Genomic DNA, 19,565 nt, shown 5'->3' with positions numbered 1-19,565 from the left:
AAACTCTTGAGGACCTGGTGAGCCTGATTTCCCTCCAGCGTGGCAGATAGTCAGCCCCAGGAGAGCTGGGGTCTAGATCTCTAGAGTTCATTGCTGTATCCCCAGTACCTGCAACTGATCCTGGTGTACACATAACAGGCCCCCAGCGAACACCCGATGAATGAAGGAAGCAATGTTAGTGCTGGCTAGAATGATTTTTCCCTATTTTCCTGAACGGAACTGGCTCAGCTAAAGACACTATGCCCTTGGTTTATTTTGCCAACACCATAGAGGACCAGGCTTGCCCAGGGAACCTGCTCTTCTGAGAGGGTGTTGGAGGAGCTGGTTCCAGGGAGCCCTGACATGTTTCACTTCAGGTGCTTCAGGTGAGAGCCTCTGCCTCTCTCACTGCTCACCGCCAAGCCCACCAAGAGAACCTCAGGCCAGGCCAGAATCCCCAGGGCTCCCAAGGGTCCAATTGTCACTCTGTTTTCCTCCCTAGGGGAGGATACCGGACACTCGGAAACTGAGAGCACGGGGGCCGCAGACACAGAGCCGTGAACGGTGACCAAGCCCCTTCGGCTGCTCCATGCCCCTGCTCACCCCAGTGGGCCTGAAATACATACTGGCACACTTGACTCTTTTGGTATTATGATATTTGATGTCCCTCTCCACATGAATATCCACCTCCTGTGATTTATGGTTTGCCTCTTTTGGTGAAGGTGGCAGGGAAGGGGGTCGCTGTGGAGAGAGAGTTAGGCACGGGGTACCTAGCCAAATGGGTTACTGTCCTCGTACCTTGGAGCAGTACTTCATGTCCCCCAGTCACTTTTGCAATAGCACAATGGTTGATGGACAGTAAACATGCTACCGGTTTCAAACACTTCATATAGGGTGGCTGATGGGCACTGACTGAGTGATAGCCCTTGGGCCGGAGAGGAGGGCTGTAGGTTGAGGGACAGGGAGGTGAGGTCAGAAGGAGAGAAGATGTCACAGAGTCCACAGGAAAGGCTTCAGAGGCATTAAGTTATAATCTGACCACAACAACCCCCACCTCAACCTTGGAGAGAGCCCCTCCAGCACATGGCCTCATATCCATCACCTCAGGTTGTTTGTCTCTTATTATGACACCGTGTCTCTTCGTAAGCTGCCCCTGATATATATTGCAAGAAAATAGCAGCAGTGGGAAGAGCTGAGTCTGGTGGATGCTTCCCAGAACTGGAAAAAGCCCAGGCTTCTCGGGGATGGCTCTGCTCCTGGCTAAGGTTCTGCCATGGGAGTCCAGCCACCTGCAGTCCCGATCCCCACAGCCTAATGGAACCACTGGGTTCCTAGGAAACTCACAAGTTCACAATGCCACCCCCCAGCTTGACGCATTTGGCTCTGAGACACGCCTGGGAAATGTGGAGTCCAGGGGTCCTGAGAGCCCCCTCCTTCTCTTCTGTTTTCTACTTTTAGAGTATTGTACTACTGAAATATTTCAAACCTACAGAAAAACAGAGAGAAGAATACAGCAGCCACCATCCCTACTTAAAAATGCTTTGCTATATGTGCTTCACATCTCTCTCTGCTTTTGAGTTAAATACATTTTGGAGACACACAAACCATCCCCAATCTATACTCACTCCTCTCCTCCCTAGAGTAGGTCCCCCATCTTAGGCGTCTGAACACTTCTGGGTCTCCACGCAGCTTCAGAGCAGCTCCTTCTCTGGCATGGGTGCTCCCACGTTGCCTTAGAGATGTTTCTGTGATGCCTGCTGGAGAACATAGGGGGATTCTACCCAGAATCCCAACCCAGAGGGTAAAAGCAAGAACATCTCTGCAGCTTTCACAGATAACTCTGGACCCAGCCCTCTCCCACCTGTACCCGTGTTCTCCTGAGGTGGGCCCTGTCTCAGTGGGAGAGCTGAGCCCTTCACCTCTGTTTTACCAGGAGAGGCCTGGAGCACCATCCTGGGTCCCAGTCCCACCCGAGTGATGGGTGTGTGCTTCAGTCACAGGGAGCAGGTCCATTTTCAGCTGCTGTGACATCTCATGGGCTCAGTGGCCAGGAGTAGCTGGTAGGTTTGGGGAGGAAGGCAAGGCCAGGCAGACTCGAGTCCTGGGCCTGCTGGAAGAGAGGTGGGATCAGATAGATGCAGGCCACATAGCACAGTCCAAGGTGGCCCATCAACCATTTGCTCCGTCAAGGTGGTTGATACCCAAAGGGGCTCACTATACTGAGGTGGGTGCAGGAGCAGGTGTGGTGGGCAGCCTTCCAGAATGGCTTCCAAGGATCCCCCTTCCTGGCACCCATGCTCCTATGGAATTCCCTCCCCTTGAGGGTGGGCTGGACCTAGTGACTTGCTTCTAACCAACAAAATTTGGCAAAGGTGATGGCGTGTCATTTCCATGCTTAGGCTATAACAAGACTGTGACTTCTGACCGGCTGGCATTCATTCTCTCCCTCAGGCTCTTCCTGCATGCGTGTTTGCCCAGATGGAGAAGGCCAGCTGGCGAGGAGCTGATGAAAGTCTCTGGCCAACAGCCATAGAGGAACTGAGGCCCTCAGGCCAGCGACCCACTAGAGCCTGCCAACAATCACATGAGTGAGCTTGGAAGTCTATCTTTCCCCAGTTGAGCCTGCAGATGAGGAACTGGATCCTGCCAACAGCCGCATGAGTGAGCTTGGAAGTCAGTCCTTCCCCAGTCAGGCCTACAGATGAGACTGTTGTCCCTGGGCTGGCAGCCTTGTGAGAGACTGGGAAGTAGAGGATCCAGTTAAGCCATACCCGGATCCCTGATCTACAGAACTCTCAGAGAAAAACTGCTTATCATTTTAACTTGATATGCTTGGGGTAGTTTTTTATGCAGCAATCAATAACAATTAAGACAGCAGGAATATCTGGGGGCTAGGGACTGGGTGCAAGACACAGAAGGCTCCATTAAGGCTGGGAGGGGTTCTCAGGTGCCAGGGTGGTGCATGGTGTGCCCACGTTTTAGTCAGACCTGGGGTCAAGTCCCAGCTTTGTCAATAAATATCTGTGTGACCTTGGACAAGTATCTTGAAGTCTCCGGCCCCAGATTACACCCTGTAAAATTTGACTGACATTGAACTTGCAGGACCGTTGGAAAGATAAGTGTCAGCTTACGTAATCCACACGACAGAGTGTCTGATGTGTATTGGGCCCTCAGTAAGTGGCAGCCATGAGTAGTAATATAGTTGACCTGGGACCCTGCATCCTCCTCTTGGGAGCTCCCGGGTGACTCCGGGTCATTCCAGTGCCAAAAAACAAAAACCAAAACCCAAAAACAGTGCAGGAAAAATATCTTCCTAGCAAGCAGGACAAAGGCGTCTGTTCTCCAGGAAGAGAGGCCCATCACAGTGGATACTTTTCCAAAAATTCTGGTGTGAGGGAGGCAGCCCCAGCAGGCTGCAGCTCATAGGCCATATCCCTTATGCAAAGGACCAAATGCTCTCCTCCCTCCCTCCCTAGATTCCTCTCTTCCTCCCTGCCCCCATCCATCCCTTCCTCCCTCCCTCCCTCCGTCACTCCCTTCCTCTCCCTCTCCTCACTTTCTCTCTCTCTCTGCCTTCCCCTCTCGCCGAGGCCTGATTCCAGTATCTTTACCCCACAATTCTGCCTCTTCACACTCATTTGACCCCTACTAGAAACCCAGCCCTTCTTTATGTCATCCTGGTTTTATTCTAGATGAACCCATATCAATGTCCTCATTATGCACTGTTTGCCAGCTTCCCCAGCCACACAGGATGGTATCCGATCACTGGCTTCTAGGGAACAGCTTGGGTAGGCATCACTCTGACCTCACCATTGCGCTTTAGAGTTGGTGTGTTTAGAAGGCCCAGTGTATGCACTGTAGAAAACCGCACAGGGACGGGAGCCCAGGACTCATCCTGGACCAGCAATGGAGACTTCCTTCTATACCATCCAGATCCAAATGAGATGATTCTGTGAGAGCCCCTTTCTATCCAGGACATTGTCTCTCATCCCTCAGACTTTCCATCTGGACATCTCAACTCTGTTCCTCTCCTACAGCCTCGTCTCTCTCCACAGCGTGGCTAAAATTTGCCTTCAGTACCCCCGAAAATAACTGTTAATTCTGCCCTGCCTCAGGGCCTTTGCATTATGGCTCTCCTCTGGAGCCACCATTTCCTTGCTCAGCCTGTCACTTGTCCTTTTGATCTCTGATGTTCCTACCCTCAAAAAGAACACGTCCTTCTTCCCTTGGTAACATGTCTCCCCTCCACCATGCCAGTCCCAATCACAGTCTCCTCACTTGACTGTCTCACCATAGTGATACATTTTCTCTCTGTGTTACCTTGAGGAAGTTGCTATACCTTTCTGGGCTTCCATTTCCCTATCTATATGATGAAATATTTGACTAACACACAAACATACTGTGTACTCTTCTCTATCATAGCATTTCTCATGCTAGACTGCCCCCTCTGGCAGGTTAATTTGCATGACTGTCCTCACCCAGGTTCTCATCTCTGGAGCATGAGCTCTGCCTTGTTAGTCCTGGAACAGCCAGTACCTGGACACAGGGCTTTACCTACAGCATGGCACCAATAAACCTTTATTGAAGAAAACAAATCAATGAGCATGTGTCCACTAGAGCTTTGCTGTGCCTGGACTCTCTGATCTGGGATAAGGGTGAGAAGTATTCCTTTTATTTCCTCTAGCTTGGATCCCAGAGCCTCCTGCTCAGCAGGAACCAGATGTTTTCAATGTCTGGACTCAGAGCTGTCTTCCTGGAGGTGCTGAGGCCTTTTCTCCAGTCCAGAAATGAATCTGGGCTGGCTGAATGTAGGTAGGGCAAGGGATATGAGACTGTGTGGGACACAGATATGGATGAAGCTGCCACTGTAGCTTAAGAGGCTCAGGCCCAGGGGACAAGATTTGAGGCCACCTTGTTCCCTCCTTCCTTCCCTTGGGCTCGGAGGGAGGACCCTTGTCTGCAACGATACCACCGTCCAACCAATCCAGTGGGTTACGAGGGGCCATAACTTGGAAAACAGCAGTCAAAACCCAAGTGGTCATAGGGGATTTAATAGAGCAGGGCTTGGTGTCAAGGGGACCTCACCTCTAAAACACACACACACACACACACACACACACACACACACACACACGCACGCACACACACACACACACACACACAGAGAGAGAGAGAGAAAGACAGAGAGAGAGAGAGAGAGAGCGAACGCCAGCCTGGAGCCCCCTGTTCACCACCCACCAGAGGCTGATTCACACACCAACACAGCCTCACACATTATATCCTCAGAGGCACAACACTGCTGCTGATTGGGACCTGGCTGCCATGAACCTCCTCAAGCTGTTTGCTGTGATGACCCATTTGCACAGGCTCTTGATTTCTAGAACCTCTCAGGTTCAGGGGAAGACAGGTTTCATCTGTCAGTGTTAGTCACAGTGTCCTCACTTCACTGTCTCACCATAGTGATACATTTTCTCTCTGTGTTGAGCAAGTTGCTATACCTTCCTGAGCTTCCATTGCCCTATTGACATACTGAAATCTTTGGCTAAATGATCTCCAAATTCTTGTTCTTCTCACACATTTAGTGACCCTGTGGCTTAGGGGACTACTACATTCACAGCTACCTGCTGTGTCAGCCAGCTGCCTAGTTGCAAGTCCCCTGATGGCACTGCTGCCCTGGGGGCTATTATGCCTCCCATGAGCCCCATTGCAAGTATTTTCAGTATCCTCTAAGGATACCGTCACTACCCCCCTAAGATACTGCATGACACCATTGGCATCTCACCCTGCCTAAAATTGCTTCTTTTCATACCCCAGAGCTACAGAATGGGTGGGCAGCTGACTAGAGTCTCCCAGGCTAGGTCCTTAGGAGACTATATATATATGTATCACTATCTTATGTCCCATGACAGACTTCAGAAACTCTAGGCCAGGGCCTGGATGCAACCCAGAAGATCCTCAAGGGCTGGACCTTGGAACTCAGGCTAGCCCCTGATTGAGCACCCTCATTCTAGAGAACTGCAGCAGAGGAATGCAGAGTCTCCACTGGGACACACGTTTCTAATCCAGCACTGTTTCATGGTAGCCAACCTTGACTGCTACAAGTGCACAGAATAGAAACTGGGTCTGCTTATTTGCAGTTTCCAAAATCACCTCAGTGGCCTGGTCTTTGTGCTTCAAGTGCTGTTCCTCCTCTCCCTTTCCCTGTCTAATTTCTTTCCTCACGCATTTCAGGCATCTAATCCTCTGGGAAACCTCCACTGACTCCATTAACATCCCCAAGGCTGAGTGGGTGCCCTGTCTGAGCCTTCTCATGGACCCTGAAACTTCCTCCTGTCACTCTCTGTTGTACTCTGTTGTGCCTTTCTCAGCCTCTCCCCACCCAGCCCACTGGAGGCGACATCTGAGTATGGGCTTGCAGGCATGACCAGCCCTGGACCTTCACAGATTCTGTAAGGAAGGCTTTGTCTCAAAACCTTTTATATATCAACCACCAGATTAGCAAATAGTTAAAGGGATGAATAACATCAAGAGCGACGGTGAAGGACAATGAACACTATCCTACACTGCTCCTGAGAGAATAAATTGCTGCCACCTCTTTTCAGATCCATTTATCAACGGTTACTCAGTGTTGAAATATTTGTAGGGTTTTGTGCCAAAATTCTATTTATGTGTATCTCTTCTAGAGCGACACATCCTCTGCAAACAAAGATATTGGAAAAACTTTTGAGAACTTTAAAAGTTGAGGGAAAAAATGTGAAGGTCCTTGTGTATGGAAGTAGTTAAAGAATTATGGCATATCACTTAGAACACTATGCAGAAGTTAAAAATGATGAGACAGTTCTCCATGAACTGACAGGAGAAGTTCACCCAGACTTGCTGTAAAATGCAAAAATCAAGTGCCACACCATATGTGCATCCTGAGCCAGTATGTATCTTATGGCCCCATAAAAGACAAGCATATGTTTCTATTAGTGCATGTATGTGTATGTAAACACATCGATTGAGGAATTTTTGAGGAAACACATTAAACCATTGCTGAGGGGGCTGGTGACGGAGAGGGGTGGACAAGGGAGACTATTGTTTTGTCTGTATTGTTTTCGTACACAAGGATTATTTGCATAAATAAGACAGTATTGTAAACAGGTGATATACCTGTACTTACTAGGTCTTTAATAAAAAGAAACTGTTATTATTTGTAATAATAAGAATCACTTCGCCTCTTGCAGGAGCTTCTGCGAAACTTGCGTGCAAGTCAACAAAATTGTATTGAGATCCTCTCATGTACCCAGTGCTTTCACACATATAATTTACCTGTAATTTATCCAGTTCAATCTCAGGGCTGGCAAAATCCAGTTGACCCCTACTCCCTGTGACAACCACTCCAAGTTAAAAAATCAACTTTTTCTTGAATCCCTACACACTTGTTTAATCTCAGCTGAGGGAGACATGGTATAAAGCTACGAGGGGCTGACCTCGTAGCCTTTCTCGATATAAATCCCATCCATCCACAGGGTGGTGCGGGGCGGGTCTTATCACCATCACTCACAGCCCTTCCCTGACTCTTTGCAGAACTCTGGGTCCATTCAAGGCAGTTGCACAGAGGCAGCTTGTTTTCTCAAAGGAGATTCAGAAAAAAAAAGGAAATGTTACTGGGCGGGACAACAGGGTTGTCCACCTCACTTGCCATCAGGCTTCGGGGACTGAGCAGCCTGGCCTCCTGGGCCAGCCCGGGACTCATTTCTTTGAAAAATCGCTAGGTTGGTGTATTAGTCCGCTCGGGCTGCCATAACAAAATACCACAGGCTGGGTGACTTAAACAACAGACATTTATTTTCTCACAGTTCTGCCAGCTGGGAAGTCCAAGATCAAGGTGCTGGCCGATTTGGTTTCTGCTGAAGGCTCTCCTCATGGTTTGCCTCCTTCTTGCTAAGACGTCACATGGCCTTTCCTGGATGCATGCAGTGCAGAGAAGAAGAGACATCCCTGCTACCCAAATGTCCCTGCAGAAGCACAGTTGTCACTACCTCGAGATACTGACAGATACAATGAGCTCTGTGGCATCTCTTCTCATAAGGACACTAATCCTGTAGGAGCAGGGCTCCACCCTTATGACCTCATTTAACCTTAATTGCCTCCTAAAGCCTCTAGCTCCAGATACAGTCCCATTAGGGGTCAGGGCTTCAATATATTAATTGCAGGGCGGGGGAACGCAATTCAGTCCACAGCAGTTGGCAAGGTTTTGTGTTGCGGACCCTCACTTTCTGGCGTTTCTGATTCCCTGCTGTTCAAATGTCCCTGCGGAATCACAGATGTCACTACCCTGACATACTGACAGATACAACTGGCCCCTCATCCTGCCTAAAGCCACCTACTACCACATCCCAGGGCTACTAATGAGGAGGTGAACTGGGTCTCCTAGCCCAGAGGCCCGGCTGATCGATGTCACTACCTTAAGCGTCATCATAGACGTCAGAAACCCTGGACCAGGCCCTGGGTGCACCCTGGAATAGCTTAAGAGGGCAGAACCTTGGGATGGTTCCCCAGGACTGATTCCAGCCCCTGAGAAAACTCACTCAAAAACTGCAGCAGCAGGGGCTCAGGGACTCCGTGGGGCACAGTTTTCTCGTCTTGTTCTGCCACCTGGTGGCAGTTGGCTGCGTCTACAAGGAAACAGGTGGAAGCTCCATAAAACCTGGGCCTTTCTTCCTGGGAATTTCCAGCAGTTTGGAACAACCTTCCTACTTAGAAAATGAGTTTCTTTATATGAGAATGAAAGTTGTGCTGGGAGATGACAGTGTAGTTATTTGGGTCTTCATTTCTATTCATTTTTTAAGTTAACAATTTAAACCTAGCTTTTATTAAGCATTTAAACACAACTTGCCGGTTTGGTCATTTTAATCACATAGCTAGTCATATACAACTATAAGAAACATTACTTTCACTTGTTCATTGGTTCATGTTCAATTAACTCCTAAGTTTCAGTGGAGTGGTGTAGGAAAAGGCCTAACTGGAGTAGATTCAAGGAGAGAAAAGGGAGATAGGACAGAAAATGAGACCTGCTCACTTCTTGGAGGAGTTTCTAAGTATTTCACAACACTTGCCTGGAAATTCACAAGATTTTGAGGAGAATTTTTGTACACGTCAGAGGGAATTACATATTTACATGAAAGCTAAGGGCTCTTTACCTCTGATTTGCACACGAATCCTATGAATCACAGGGCTGTCTGAAACCATTTGAACCCTCCTCTCTGCAGCATACGGTACAAGTGACCGCTCAGGCTGTGTTTCAGCACCTCTAATGTTGCTAATCTCATTACCTTACAAAGCCAGCGATGGCCTGGCTGGTGGGAAGGACATCTTCGTGTGAATCCCATCTGCAGCATCTGTGGTCTTGTTAACCTCTTTCCCGGCTCCTTCCCCTGACCTTGTCTCTCTGCAATTCTGGGTCCATCTAGAACTCTGGTGTGACACCCCAAGAGCAGATGTGATGGCTGAGGTCCAATCATAGGCTTCTAGTGGATATGTATTCAGGGGCAAACACATAATGCTGCATTTACCTCCACACTATGAAGATATACAGAGCCTTCAATACACATCGATTACTCATAAATGTCTACTTCTTAGGTATCAGGATCACTCTTACAATTTCATCTATAAGGTCCAACTGTTAAATGTGAGAAAAACAGTGCACAGTAATGTGACAATAGTGTCCACATGAATGAAGTAGTTCCAGTTTCCCTGGGACTGAGAGCTTTCCCGGGACAGGGGCCTTTAAGTTTTAAAACCGGAATGGTCCCACTCATGGCAAACTAGGACCATGTGTGACCTTGGCATGCAATGAACCATTCATGGCCAAATAAAATGAGCTACCTGTAGAAGACCTCTACACATCATGTTCTCTCGAGGAGGACCCTCGGGGCTGTTCTGCTCAGCAAGCAGAAGCGTGACTCGAGCCTGCTGGGAGGGCCAGGAGGAAGAAACAAAGGAAAGAAAGATTGGAGGAGTGGGAGTAAGAAACACAGGAACAGACGGAATGTGACATACCAGAAATGTATCCCCTGCTGGAGCACAAGGCTGTAGGAGGGAGGGACGATGGGGCAGGGGCAGAGGGGCTGAATGGGGCGTGGAGGGGGCAGGCCCTCGGCCTCTTTGCACCGGGCAGAGTGACGAGCTTCGCCGGTGTCTTCAACGAAGTCCTGTCGGTCCCTACCGGCACATCACACACTCCTGGAAGCATGATCTTCACTCCCTTCCTTCCACCTGCTGACCTGGTGAGTCTGGCTTCCCTCCATTGTCCTGGAGTGTCCCCTAGGAGGCTGGGCTTTGGTCTGTGCAGGTCACTGCTGCATCCCCAGCCCCTGCAAGAGGGCCAGAGACGCACACAACAGTTGCTGGATGGGGTGAAGGAAGCCAGGGATGGGAGGGAGCATTAAGATCTGGCTATTTAGTCTGTCTTTCAGAATGTGAAAGGGCTGCAAAAAGACCCTGAGGAATGGGTGGCTGTGTCTGACACCGCGGAGGACCCATCCGGTGGCACAGGCTTGCCCAGGGAACCTGCTCTTCTGCGAGGGTCTTGGAGGAGCCGGTTCCAGAGAGCCCTGGCATGTTTCACCAAGTGTTTCAGGTGAGAGCTCCTTCGGAGCCCGCCTCTGCCTCTCTCACTGCTCGCCACCAAGCCCATCCGCCTCCCCTTCCTGTTCCACCAAGAGAACCTCAGGCCAAGCCAGAAATCCCCAGGGCTCCCGAGGGTCCACTTGTCACTCTGCTTTCCTCCCTAGGGGAGGATACCGGGCACTCGGAATCTGAGACCACCGGAGCCACAGACACAGAGCCATGAACGGTGACCAAGCCCCTTCTGCTGCTCCATGCCCCTGCTCGCCGCAGTGTCCCAGTCACCAGGCCTGAAATAAATGCTGGCACGCTTGACTGTTTTTGCTTTGTGGCATTTGATGTAACTTTCAACACGTCGGGCGAAGTGGGGGTGGTCAGCTTTGGTGGTGGTGGGGTTGTGGAGGGAGAGAGCTAGCATCTTCCTGAGCCCTGTTAGGCTGTCCGCCCTCCTCCTCGAGGCAGCGCTGCTTGTTCCTGGGTCCTGGTGGCGATGGGCTGTGGCCAATCAATGGTGAGTTTTCCACAGCTGGCAGCTCGGACCCTGGTGAGGCACCTACACGCAGGAGTGACGACGGAATAACATCTCTCTTCCCCCAGCAATGCGCACGGTCTTCATATCGGAGGAAAACTGGGCAGTGTTTATATGCAGAGGCGGGAGGGTCATGTGGAGGAAGAATCTGTGGATCTCAGAAAAGGCATTAACCCCTAAACTGACAAAGAGCTCCCAGGCCCCCCTACCCCACCGCAAGACAGAGAGCCCTTCCAACAGACGACCTCGTCTCCACCTACACGTTGTTGGTTTTCATAAGAGGAGGGCTTCATTTTTTCTTTCTTTTGCCTTCCTGAGGTGACCTTGATATGTGCTGCAACACAGTATCAGCAGGAGAATTCTACAAAGGGGGTTGGAGCACACTTGTTCCTTTAACCTGTTAGAAATTGCAACACAAGCAATCACCAAGGTCAATGGAGAGACGGCGGGCCTTTCAGACACACAGTAATGGGTGGGAGGACCTCATAGAGGCCCACGTCAAATTACATTGATCTGTTTACTTTCCGAATGAGGAGCTGAGTCCCATGGGTGCTCCCAGAGTGGGATCCTCAGCTTTGCAGGCTGGGCAGCTCTAGTGTCTCAGCATGCCCAGGGGACAGCAACACTCTCGAGGACCCACTCCCACAGGAGGCTGACCCATCCTCCCTGCTGGCACATTCTCTTGCTTCTCTCTCATTAAGACTGAAATAAATCTGGCAGTGTTTGGTGGTTTTATGGGTCAATATCTTTTTACACCTCTTGAGAAAGATATTTAATCGGGATAGGGTTGGCTGTTGGAGATGGAGAGGAGCTTAAGACATACATACGTATCTGGACTCATGTATGTGGTTATAGTCATGGGACAGCATTGCTTCTTCCTAAGTACCTGTTAGGACTGTGACCTATAGACAATGCTTTTTCCACAGGTATCTTGCTATGGCCTTGAGGAGGGCAATTCAGTGTAACAATGCAGAAAAAATATCATCTCTCCCTGCCCAAATGCATATACCCTTCATAACTGACAATGTTTATTGGCTTCAAATGGAGAGCAGGCGGCTCGGGATTTTGAGGAAAGGCCTCAGATTGAGGTACACATAATCAGCTCCAACTATCCCCACCCCAAACTAAGACAGAGCCCTTCCAAAACCCTTTCCCCATTCACCTCAGATTGCATGTTTTCATATTATGATACCCCCACCCCCACTGCACCACCCCACCACCACCACCACCTCCAGCCTTTCCTTGACGCCAGCAGAGGAATGCAAGTGAGGGGTTACAGTGTAATATTCTCTGGATCCTACATATCCTAGGGTAGGCCCTGAGAGAACTGGTGCCAGGATCCCACAGTGTTTGTGACGAAGGGCACGAAAAGGCTTTGCAAGGCCAACGGGCAGGGATGTAAAACATGCATGTCAATCTCTAAGAACTGAAGATAATTTTAGGCTAGTTATTATGATCACTATACCCACCAGGACCATTCTAAGGCATGGAGAATACTGGTCCTTTGAAAACCACGCTGGTGCTGGCCACTGTAATTTTGGTAGGGTTTGGCCTTCATCAGATCCTTCCCTGCTCAGGAAACCTCCATAGCTTCCTGGGCCAGCCAAATCAGGTTTGAGCCATCAAGGCTCTTCCTGGCTTTGCTCCAGGCTAGTCTAGACTTATCTCTCACCCCTACAAACAGTTTTCCCTCTGTATAAACAGGATAACTTATCCATTCTAACATCTAGGCCTTTGTTTCTTAAAACAACAACAACAACTACCCGTAGTCATATAACCCACTGAGCTCTGTCTCTCCCAGGCTTCAGGGGCGAACATCTGCTCAGTAGCTTCTGGGAATCAGCTCCGGTGAGTGCAACACTTACCCCCTTGCCCATCACTCCTTACGGATGCTGAATGTAAAGCACCTGCTGTGTGCACTGTAGAAACTGCACAGGGACAGGAGTCCAGGACAGCTTCTAGGCATGCCACAGGTGGAGTCTTTTCTCTGGCTCATCCAAGAGCCAAGAGCAGCTGCTTTCCAAAGAGTCACTTTCCACTACACGTTTACTTTATTACTATTATTTTTTAATCTCTCAGCTGTGAAGTCCCCCAGCTGAGGATCCTGGCTCCTGTACAGGTCCCCACCCCCAGATCATCTCTCCCCGGTCTCCCCAAATTCTAACCTTCCAGTTCCACTGAAGAACATGGAATGCTCCCGATGCCCACAATACCCTGCCTCGGGGACACACTGCACTTACTACTCCTTCAGTGCTTCAGATCTCAGATGGCATCTCACTACAAGGAAGCCTTCCTTGTTCCCAGACATCCACCACCCAGGGTTAAGTGTCTCTCCTCCGGGCTCCCATACCACCTCGTCCTTATCCTCATCCCGGCAATTAATACATCAAACTGCCACATCTGGCTGATTTACTTACATGACAGCCCCATCTAGACTCTCAGATGTGGGGCAGAGGCTGAGTCTGGTGCATTCCTCTATCTCCAGCGCCCGGCACAGTGCCTCACATATAGTAGGTAGTCAGTAAATGTATGTTGAATAAATGAGTCGATGAGCAAGGTGTCTAATTCATTGAATTTTTATTTTTCCCTACATTCTGGAGAACTAGGCAAATACAAGCAGAGAGCGGTTGTAATTTTGTGCAACAGACACTGACCGGCTTTTTATTTTATCTTTTTATATTTGGGGGGGGGGGGAATGATTGTACTGGTAAAGTCTCTCAAACCTCCAAAGAACAGCTTATTCCAACGCTATAATAAGTTACAGGCATAAAATGATATACTCTCCCAATTTCTTTTATGAAACAGCACATCTCTCCTGCTAAAACCGAAACAGAGAACAATAAAACATTTGACCAACGTCATTCATAGACCTAGATGTTCAACTTAAGTACTCAATCAAGTGTCTATGGAACAAAGGATTTTGAAAAAATGCTTAGGTATGGCGTTTGTTTCAACTCTGATATAATTCTGTCATCATGTAGTTTTAACCAGTTTATTTCCTGTAAAATGATCATCATTATAAAAAAAAGTTAATTAAGGCAAACAAAACTTTGCAGTATGCAAATTGAAAGCTAAATCACTGAGAAAGACAAATAGAACTGGAACACAGATACCATGGGCGGCAGGTTCTCCCTAACCCCACTCTACCCCTCGACTCTTGAAAAGTCAGGACCCCAGCACCCACTGCTGTGGGGCCCTTTTGACTACCCACAGCAAAACAAAGTGAAGACTCAGCCCCAGCCTTCACTGCTGGCAGGAGGAGTCCCTGACACTAGCCTGAGATTGCAACCACACTGGCACTGTCCCAGGTACTGATACTTGCTCCAGCCATGGCTCTAGCCCTGGCACTGGCAACTGGCACTTGCATTGGTGCTGGTGCTGATGCTTGCTTCAGCCATGGCATAGGCCCTGGAACTGGAACTGGCACTAACACTGGCACTTGTCACGTCACCAACGGCAGCTGCCATCTCGGGCACGGGGTATCTCCTCCTCTTCTCTCAATGCCTCATTTACTGCCACGGAAACGAACTGGGGTGGGTGTCATTCACTTTGGCCACAAACTCCGGGACTTCCATCTGTCTTGTTTCCTTTGAGAGCCCCCACAAGAATACCTAGAGCGTGGGATTGCTGTGGGACACCTATTTGTGCACCAGATACTCCTGCTGCACACTAGCTTTGGTGATGAGCTTCATGGACTCCCCAAAGACGAAATGCTTTTTAGACGAAATGTGCCTCCAACACCCTCAACACCTCCCAGACCACCTCCTCGGGGACACAGCTGGCCTGCATGAAGATCGAGTCCAGAGTAATCATCAGGAGCCGGGTCTTTGGTGTGCCCTGGTCGCCTGTCAGGCCCCAAACCAGGGCAGGATCGATTTTTCTGATCAAGACATAGGAGTGCTCTGCTGGATCAAGTTCCTTCAGACAGAACCCAAAGACTAACTCGGGGAGGTCAGAGGCTTTCTTGAAAATCTCAGGGAGGAAGCTCCTGTACCTTTTGATGACATACTTCAGCATGTCTGCCCTTTTGATCGCCACCGTCTTCCGGTTCTTAACCAGCAGGTACTGCACCAGCTCAGCTACTTTCTAGCTCACAGGGCCCCTGGGCATGCGCATCAGGGATGTCGGGGGCCGGAGGGGTACTGCGGGGGCGGGGGGCGGCGGGGGCGCGGGGCGGGGCAGACAGTTGCCTAGGGGTTTCTGGGGTCCACAAAGGAACTTTCAGAAGCACCTGAGCAGGGGCTCCATGCCTCAGAAGAAGTGCTCCCAGGGCTCCGGGGAGCACTTGGTGTCCCCGCTGCAGGCGCCCCCGTGGGGGTTTCTTGGGCAAGGAGGAGAGGAGCAGGCCACCGGGCCTCTGAGACCCGCAGGCCCTGGGTGTCACCTCTACCGCGGACGTTCTCACCTGCGGCTTTGGCTGGCCCAGGAAGCAGGAACTCTGGGAAGAGATGCGCGTCCACGGGCATTCGGCGGCCGGAGCGCTGTGTGCCAGGCCGCGAGGACAGTGACGTCGCCGCGGCTGCTGCGGCGGCTGCTAAGAAGACCCGGAGCCCCAGGGTCTTGAGTCGGAGACCGCCGCCCTCAGACCGGGAGGAAGAGGAGAAGGAGGAGGAGGAGGAGGAGGAGGAGGAGGAGGAGGAGGAGGAGGAGGAGGAGGAAGCGGGAGGGGAGGGGGCTAAGCCTCCGCCGCCCGGGTCTTCCCGGAGCTGTGGGAATGGGCGGGCGCCGCCCGGCAGTGCCTCTTCTGGCAGAAAACAGTACCGCAGGCTACAGCCTGAGGGATGCGGGGGCGCTGCTCCCAGAGGTGGGGCTGCTCATGTGCGGCTTGAAAGAGACCATAAGCCTAAAAGCCAGGCCCAGGGTAAGCGCTTAATAACTGTTACCTGTTGTTGTGATGAATCCGATCATTCTGGATTATCTTCGTATCCCTCCTTCTCTCCTGTGGAGAAGACTCCTAAGAGCGCAGGCATTTCTGTCCAGCGGCTGCCTCTGCAGCTTCCTCTTCAGATCATCTACCTGAAGTTGCTTTGCTCAGTGCCTGGCCTAGAATAAGCACTTAGTGAGTTTTCCTTTGCGTTCGTTTCATTATTATAGTGTACATCGCATCTACATTGCTTGCACCCTGTGTGGTCATCTAGATGTGGAGGAAGGACCCGGGAAACAAGTGACCTCCATGGAGAACTGAAGATGTGTTTCCTTTTCTTTATGATCAGTGGATCTGGGGTGCACAACATCAGTTCTCTTGCGTATTCTTTCTCTCCTACACAGTCTGGAAAGTTATTGTTAATTGTAATCTAACTTTGCAAACCACCATTCCCATAATGACATCCTCTTCTTGCTTCTCTTACTCTCATGTCACTGCGCCTCATCCTTTCTCTACAGAGCGCTCTCTCCCATTTCACCTCTCATCTGAGATTCAGGGACCTTAAATCGACTCCTGCTTTGAGGTCAGCCCCTAGGAAGCCTGCAAATAAATAGCAAGAAGACTCCTCCACCCTAGCAAGTGCATTATCTTATTGTATCGTGGTACAACTTAGCATTCCTTTCTTTCATCCTAACCTTTCTAGACAGTAACCAGTATAGCCTCCTCACACATAACAAAACGGTCGACATCGTCGTCGTCGTCGTTGTCGTCGTTGTTGTTGTTGTTGTTGCTGCTGCTATTGAGACGGAGTCTCGCTCTTGTCACCCAGGCTGGAGTGCAGTGGTGCGATCTCGGCTCACTGCAACCTCCGCCTCCTGGGTTCAAGCTTCTCCTGCCTCAGCCTCCTGAGTAGCTGGGATTACAGGCGCCCGCCACCACGCCCGGCTAATATTTGTACTTTTAGTAGAGACGGGGTTTTGCCATGTTGGCCACGCTGGTCTTGAACTCCTGACCTCAGGCCCGCCCTCATCGGCCTCCCAAAGTGCTGGGATTACGGTCGACATTTATACAGCAATTGTTATACCTCGAAATAACACGTACTAAATTTCCATATAATGTCCACGCTTGCACTTCAAATTTCTTCCATTGATCTAAATTCTGTTGTTGCTAATTCTGCTATAAAGATTTAGAAATTGTTTTTGTGTGAGTAGAACTAACTCCCCCCTCACTATTCTTCTTTTACAAAATTTCTTCAAAATATTTTGGAAAATGTCGTCATCTATAAGAACTTCAAAATCAAAGTTTTCAAGTTAAAAAAAAAATTCCCTGGCTTGAATTTTAACTAGAATTTCTTAGGACGTATAGTTTACTATGAGAATAATTAACATCTCATTAACATGAGAAGATGGAGGGTCCTCAGCCACAAAATATAGCATGTTCTTCATGTTCTTCCATTGATTCTGCTCTTTAATCAGAGTACTTCAATCACCTTTTAGTTTGCTTTATATAGCTTTTGCATAATTCTCAAGTTTGTCCATGGCAGTCTTTTTAGTTTCATTGCTGCTATGAATTGTGTATTTCCCATTATGTCTTCTAATTACTTATTTCTGACATATAGGAAGCCTACTGGTTTTGTATACTTTGGGGCATACGGCCATCTTAATATCCCCTCTCCTTAATTAGAATGCTTTTTCAGTGGATTCTCGCGCGTTTTCTAGGTAGGCAATCACAGTCTCTGCATATTATTAATACAGTATTCATTTCCCCTTTTCTTATTACATGGACTAGGACCGTGGTACCCTGTTAGCTAATAGCGGTGATGTGAAACTTTTTTGTTGTCCTTGTTCCCACTCTTAACGGGAAGGACTCCGTTCATTTGGGGCTAAATATGTTGTTGGTTTTGGATACCGATTGTGACATTTATCAACGTATTGTCTGTCAGGTCCAAGTTACTCCTTCTTTGCCCTGCTTTGTCACACTAGAGATGATCCTTGTGAGTCTTTCTCCTATGCCAGCTAACAGAATGTTAGGCTCTGGCCATAGAGAGCACCGGGGGTGACCCTACGAATCCCAGCAGGAAAATTCGTCCCTCCTGCTAGTAGCAGTCTCCCGTTTGATGATATTCACTGAAGGAGGTCAAAGACCAGTGCAGACAAGCTCCAGCTGCACCTCCAGACCATGATTTCCCCACTATCAGTTGCCTCTGAGCAGCTCCAGCCTTCCCATGCACCACCACCACCCACCACCTTCCTGCCTTGGTGGTCTCTTCTACAGACCAGCAAAGGCCCACACTCTCTGGTAAGTTTCGACACCACTGGCAGGCCGCAAGTTCTTTTGGCAGCTACATCCTCTTCAAAGAGGTCTGATTCTCAGCTCGGGAGGAACAGTGAACTCTCCTACTCCTTTATTGCCTGCTATTCCTCATCCTAGAGGTAGTAGCTGCTCTTTTGCAACTGCTACTCCTGGACCCCTTAAAGTTCTCTTTTGTGCCTTTTAGGAGGTAACCCCCTTCTACCACTTAGCCATGTTTTCTACTCACTGTGCTCTGTCCAAATAACCTGCACGGTTTCCGTCTCCTGGTTGGGCCCCGACTCACATACCACTTATCAACCTGGAGATGTTTCCCTCTAAACCAAACTTTCTAGCAGGCTTTCTTTTCTTCTTCACCTTCGCCGCCGACTCCTCATCCTCCTCCTTCATCTTCTTCCTCTTCTTCTTCTTGTTTGCAAATGTACTTTAAATTTCATCAAACGTCTTGTCATTATCGATCAAATTATTCACATGGTTTTGCTTCCATAAGGGCTTTTTATATTTAAAGAAGCCTGGAAAAATGCAGACAACACAAACAAGAGATATGCATTAGAAATCATTGCAATGAGCAGGGCGCAGTGGCTCTCGCCTGTAATCCCAGCACTTTGGGAGGCCGAGGCACGCAGATCACGAGTTCAGGAGATCGAGACCATCCTGGCCAACGTGGTGAAACCCCGTCTCTACTAAAGATACAAAAATTAGCTGGGCGTGGTAGTGTGTGCCCGTAGTCCCAGCTACTCGGGAGGCTGAGGCAGGAGGATCGCTTGAACCTGGGAGGCAGAGGTTGCAGTGAGCTGAGATCGTGCCGCTGCACACTCCAGCCTGGTGACAGAGAGAGATTCTGTCTCAAAAAAAAAAAAAAAAAAAAAAAGAAAGAAAGAAAGAAAAGAAAAAAGAAATCATTGCAACGCACAGTAGTGGGAATCATACAGATTTCTTTAAAACTGTCCTTGGTGAGTCTTTGGCTGCAGACTCTCATTAAGATACTGTAAGTACTATAGAATCCTCTCTACATTGCCCGCTGAACCCAACTGCTGGCCATGTGGAGGGTTTTAGCCTGTGAGGTGAAGGAGAGCTCTGTTCCCTGGAACACTCCCCACTGTAGTATTTGTTCACAACTGTTCTCTGTTCTCCCCATGACAAAGTCACCCAACCTCCTCAAAAAGCTATCCAATCCACTACTCTGTTCACAGACAGACCTGAGAGGGCCTCTGCAGGCCAAGGAAAGGGGAAAAGCCAAGGCCAAAATGCTTTACGCTTTTGAAGAGCGGC

The 19,565-nt window shown here is 49.3% G+C and overlaps 2 protein-coding genes and 1 long non-coding RNA gene across 7 annotated transcripts in view; 1 reads left to right on the top strand and 2 right to left on the bottom strand.

Moving 5' to 3' along the window:
* The window catches only part of DMRTC1B (DMRT like family C1B), a 73,397-nt gene extending 57,544 nt beyond the window's left edge, over positions 1-15,853 (bottom strand). Inside the window, exons 1-2 of one of the 4 annotated variants that reach the window (XM_055376185.2) lie at positions 15,525-15,607; positions 1,605-1,736 (exon numbers count right to left, since the gene is read on the bottom strand). Coding sequence is in view for 1 of the 4 variants with exons in the window: in XM_055376188.2 (XP_055232163.1) it covers positions 15,525-15,585 (61 nt within the window). In the remaining 3 variants the exon portion in view is untranslated. Of the gene's footprint in view, positions 1-1,604; positions 1,737-1,898; positions 2,240-15,524 lie in introns of those variants that run through there. The other 3 variants (XM_055376183.2, XM_055376188.2, XM_055376182.2) reach the window with 3 other exon arrangements.
* Positions 10,023-10,910, top strand: FAM236B (family with sequence similarity 236 member B). 2 transcript variants are annotated; one of them, XM_019019855.3, is made up of 3 exons: positions 10,023-10,250; positions 10,428-10,603; positions 10,758-10,910. In XM_019019855.3, the coding sequence occupies exons 1-3, from the start codon at positions 10,029-10,031 to the stop codon at positions 10,783-10,785; spliced, it is 426 nt and encodes a 141-aa protein (XP_018875400.3). In that variant the 5' UTR covers positions 10,023-10,028; the 3' UTR covers positions 10,786-10,910. The 2 variants fall into 2 exon arrangements, with proteins under 2 accessions (XP_018875400.3, XP_018875401.2); XM_019019856.3 differs by having other exon boundaries at positions 10,098-10,250; positions 10,440-10,603.
* LOC129530009 (uncharacterized) lies at positions 13,680-15,517 on the bottom strand. The gene is made up of 2 exons (XR_008675523.1): positions 15,114-15,517; positions 13,680-14,999 (listed from the first exon to the last, which is right to left on the bottom strand). It is a non-coding gene; the product is annotated as an uncharacterized lncRNA (long non-coding RNA).
* Positions 15,854-19,565: the final 3,712 nt, after the last annotated feature.

Source organism: Gorilla gorilla, chromosome X, assembly GCF_029281585.2.
Source record: "Gorilla gorilla gorilla isolate KB3781 chromosome X, NHGRI_mGorGor1-v2.1_pri, whole genome shotgun sequence".
In the NCBI taxonomy this organism is placed as follows: domain Eukaryota; kingdom Metazoa; phylum Chordata; class Mammalia; order Primates; family Hominidae; genus Gorilla; species Gorilla gorilla.
The sequence above is the reverse complement of the archived record's forward strand: the minus strand, read 5'-3'. Positions and strand labels throughout refer to the sequence as shown.

Excerpts from the sequence above, each read along its gene's own strand:
- FAM236B (XM_019019855.3), top strand. The coding sequence starts at position 10,029 with ATGTATCCCCTGCTGGAGCACAAGGCTGTAGGAGGGAGGGACGATGGG. Across the intron at positions 10,251-10,427 it reads TCCTTCCACCTGCTGACCTG|TCTGTCTTTCAGAATGTGAA; the intron begins GTGAGTCTGGCT and ends CTGGCTATTTAG. Across the intron at positions 10,604-10,757 it reads TGTTTCACCAAGTGTTTCAG|GGGAGGATACCGGGCACTCG; the intron begins GTGAGAGCTCCT and ends TTTCCTCCCTAG.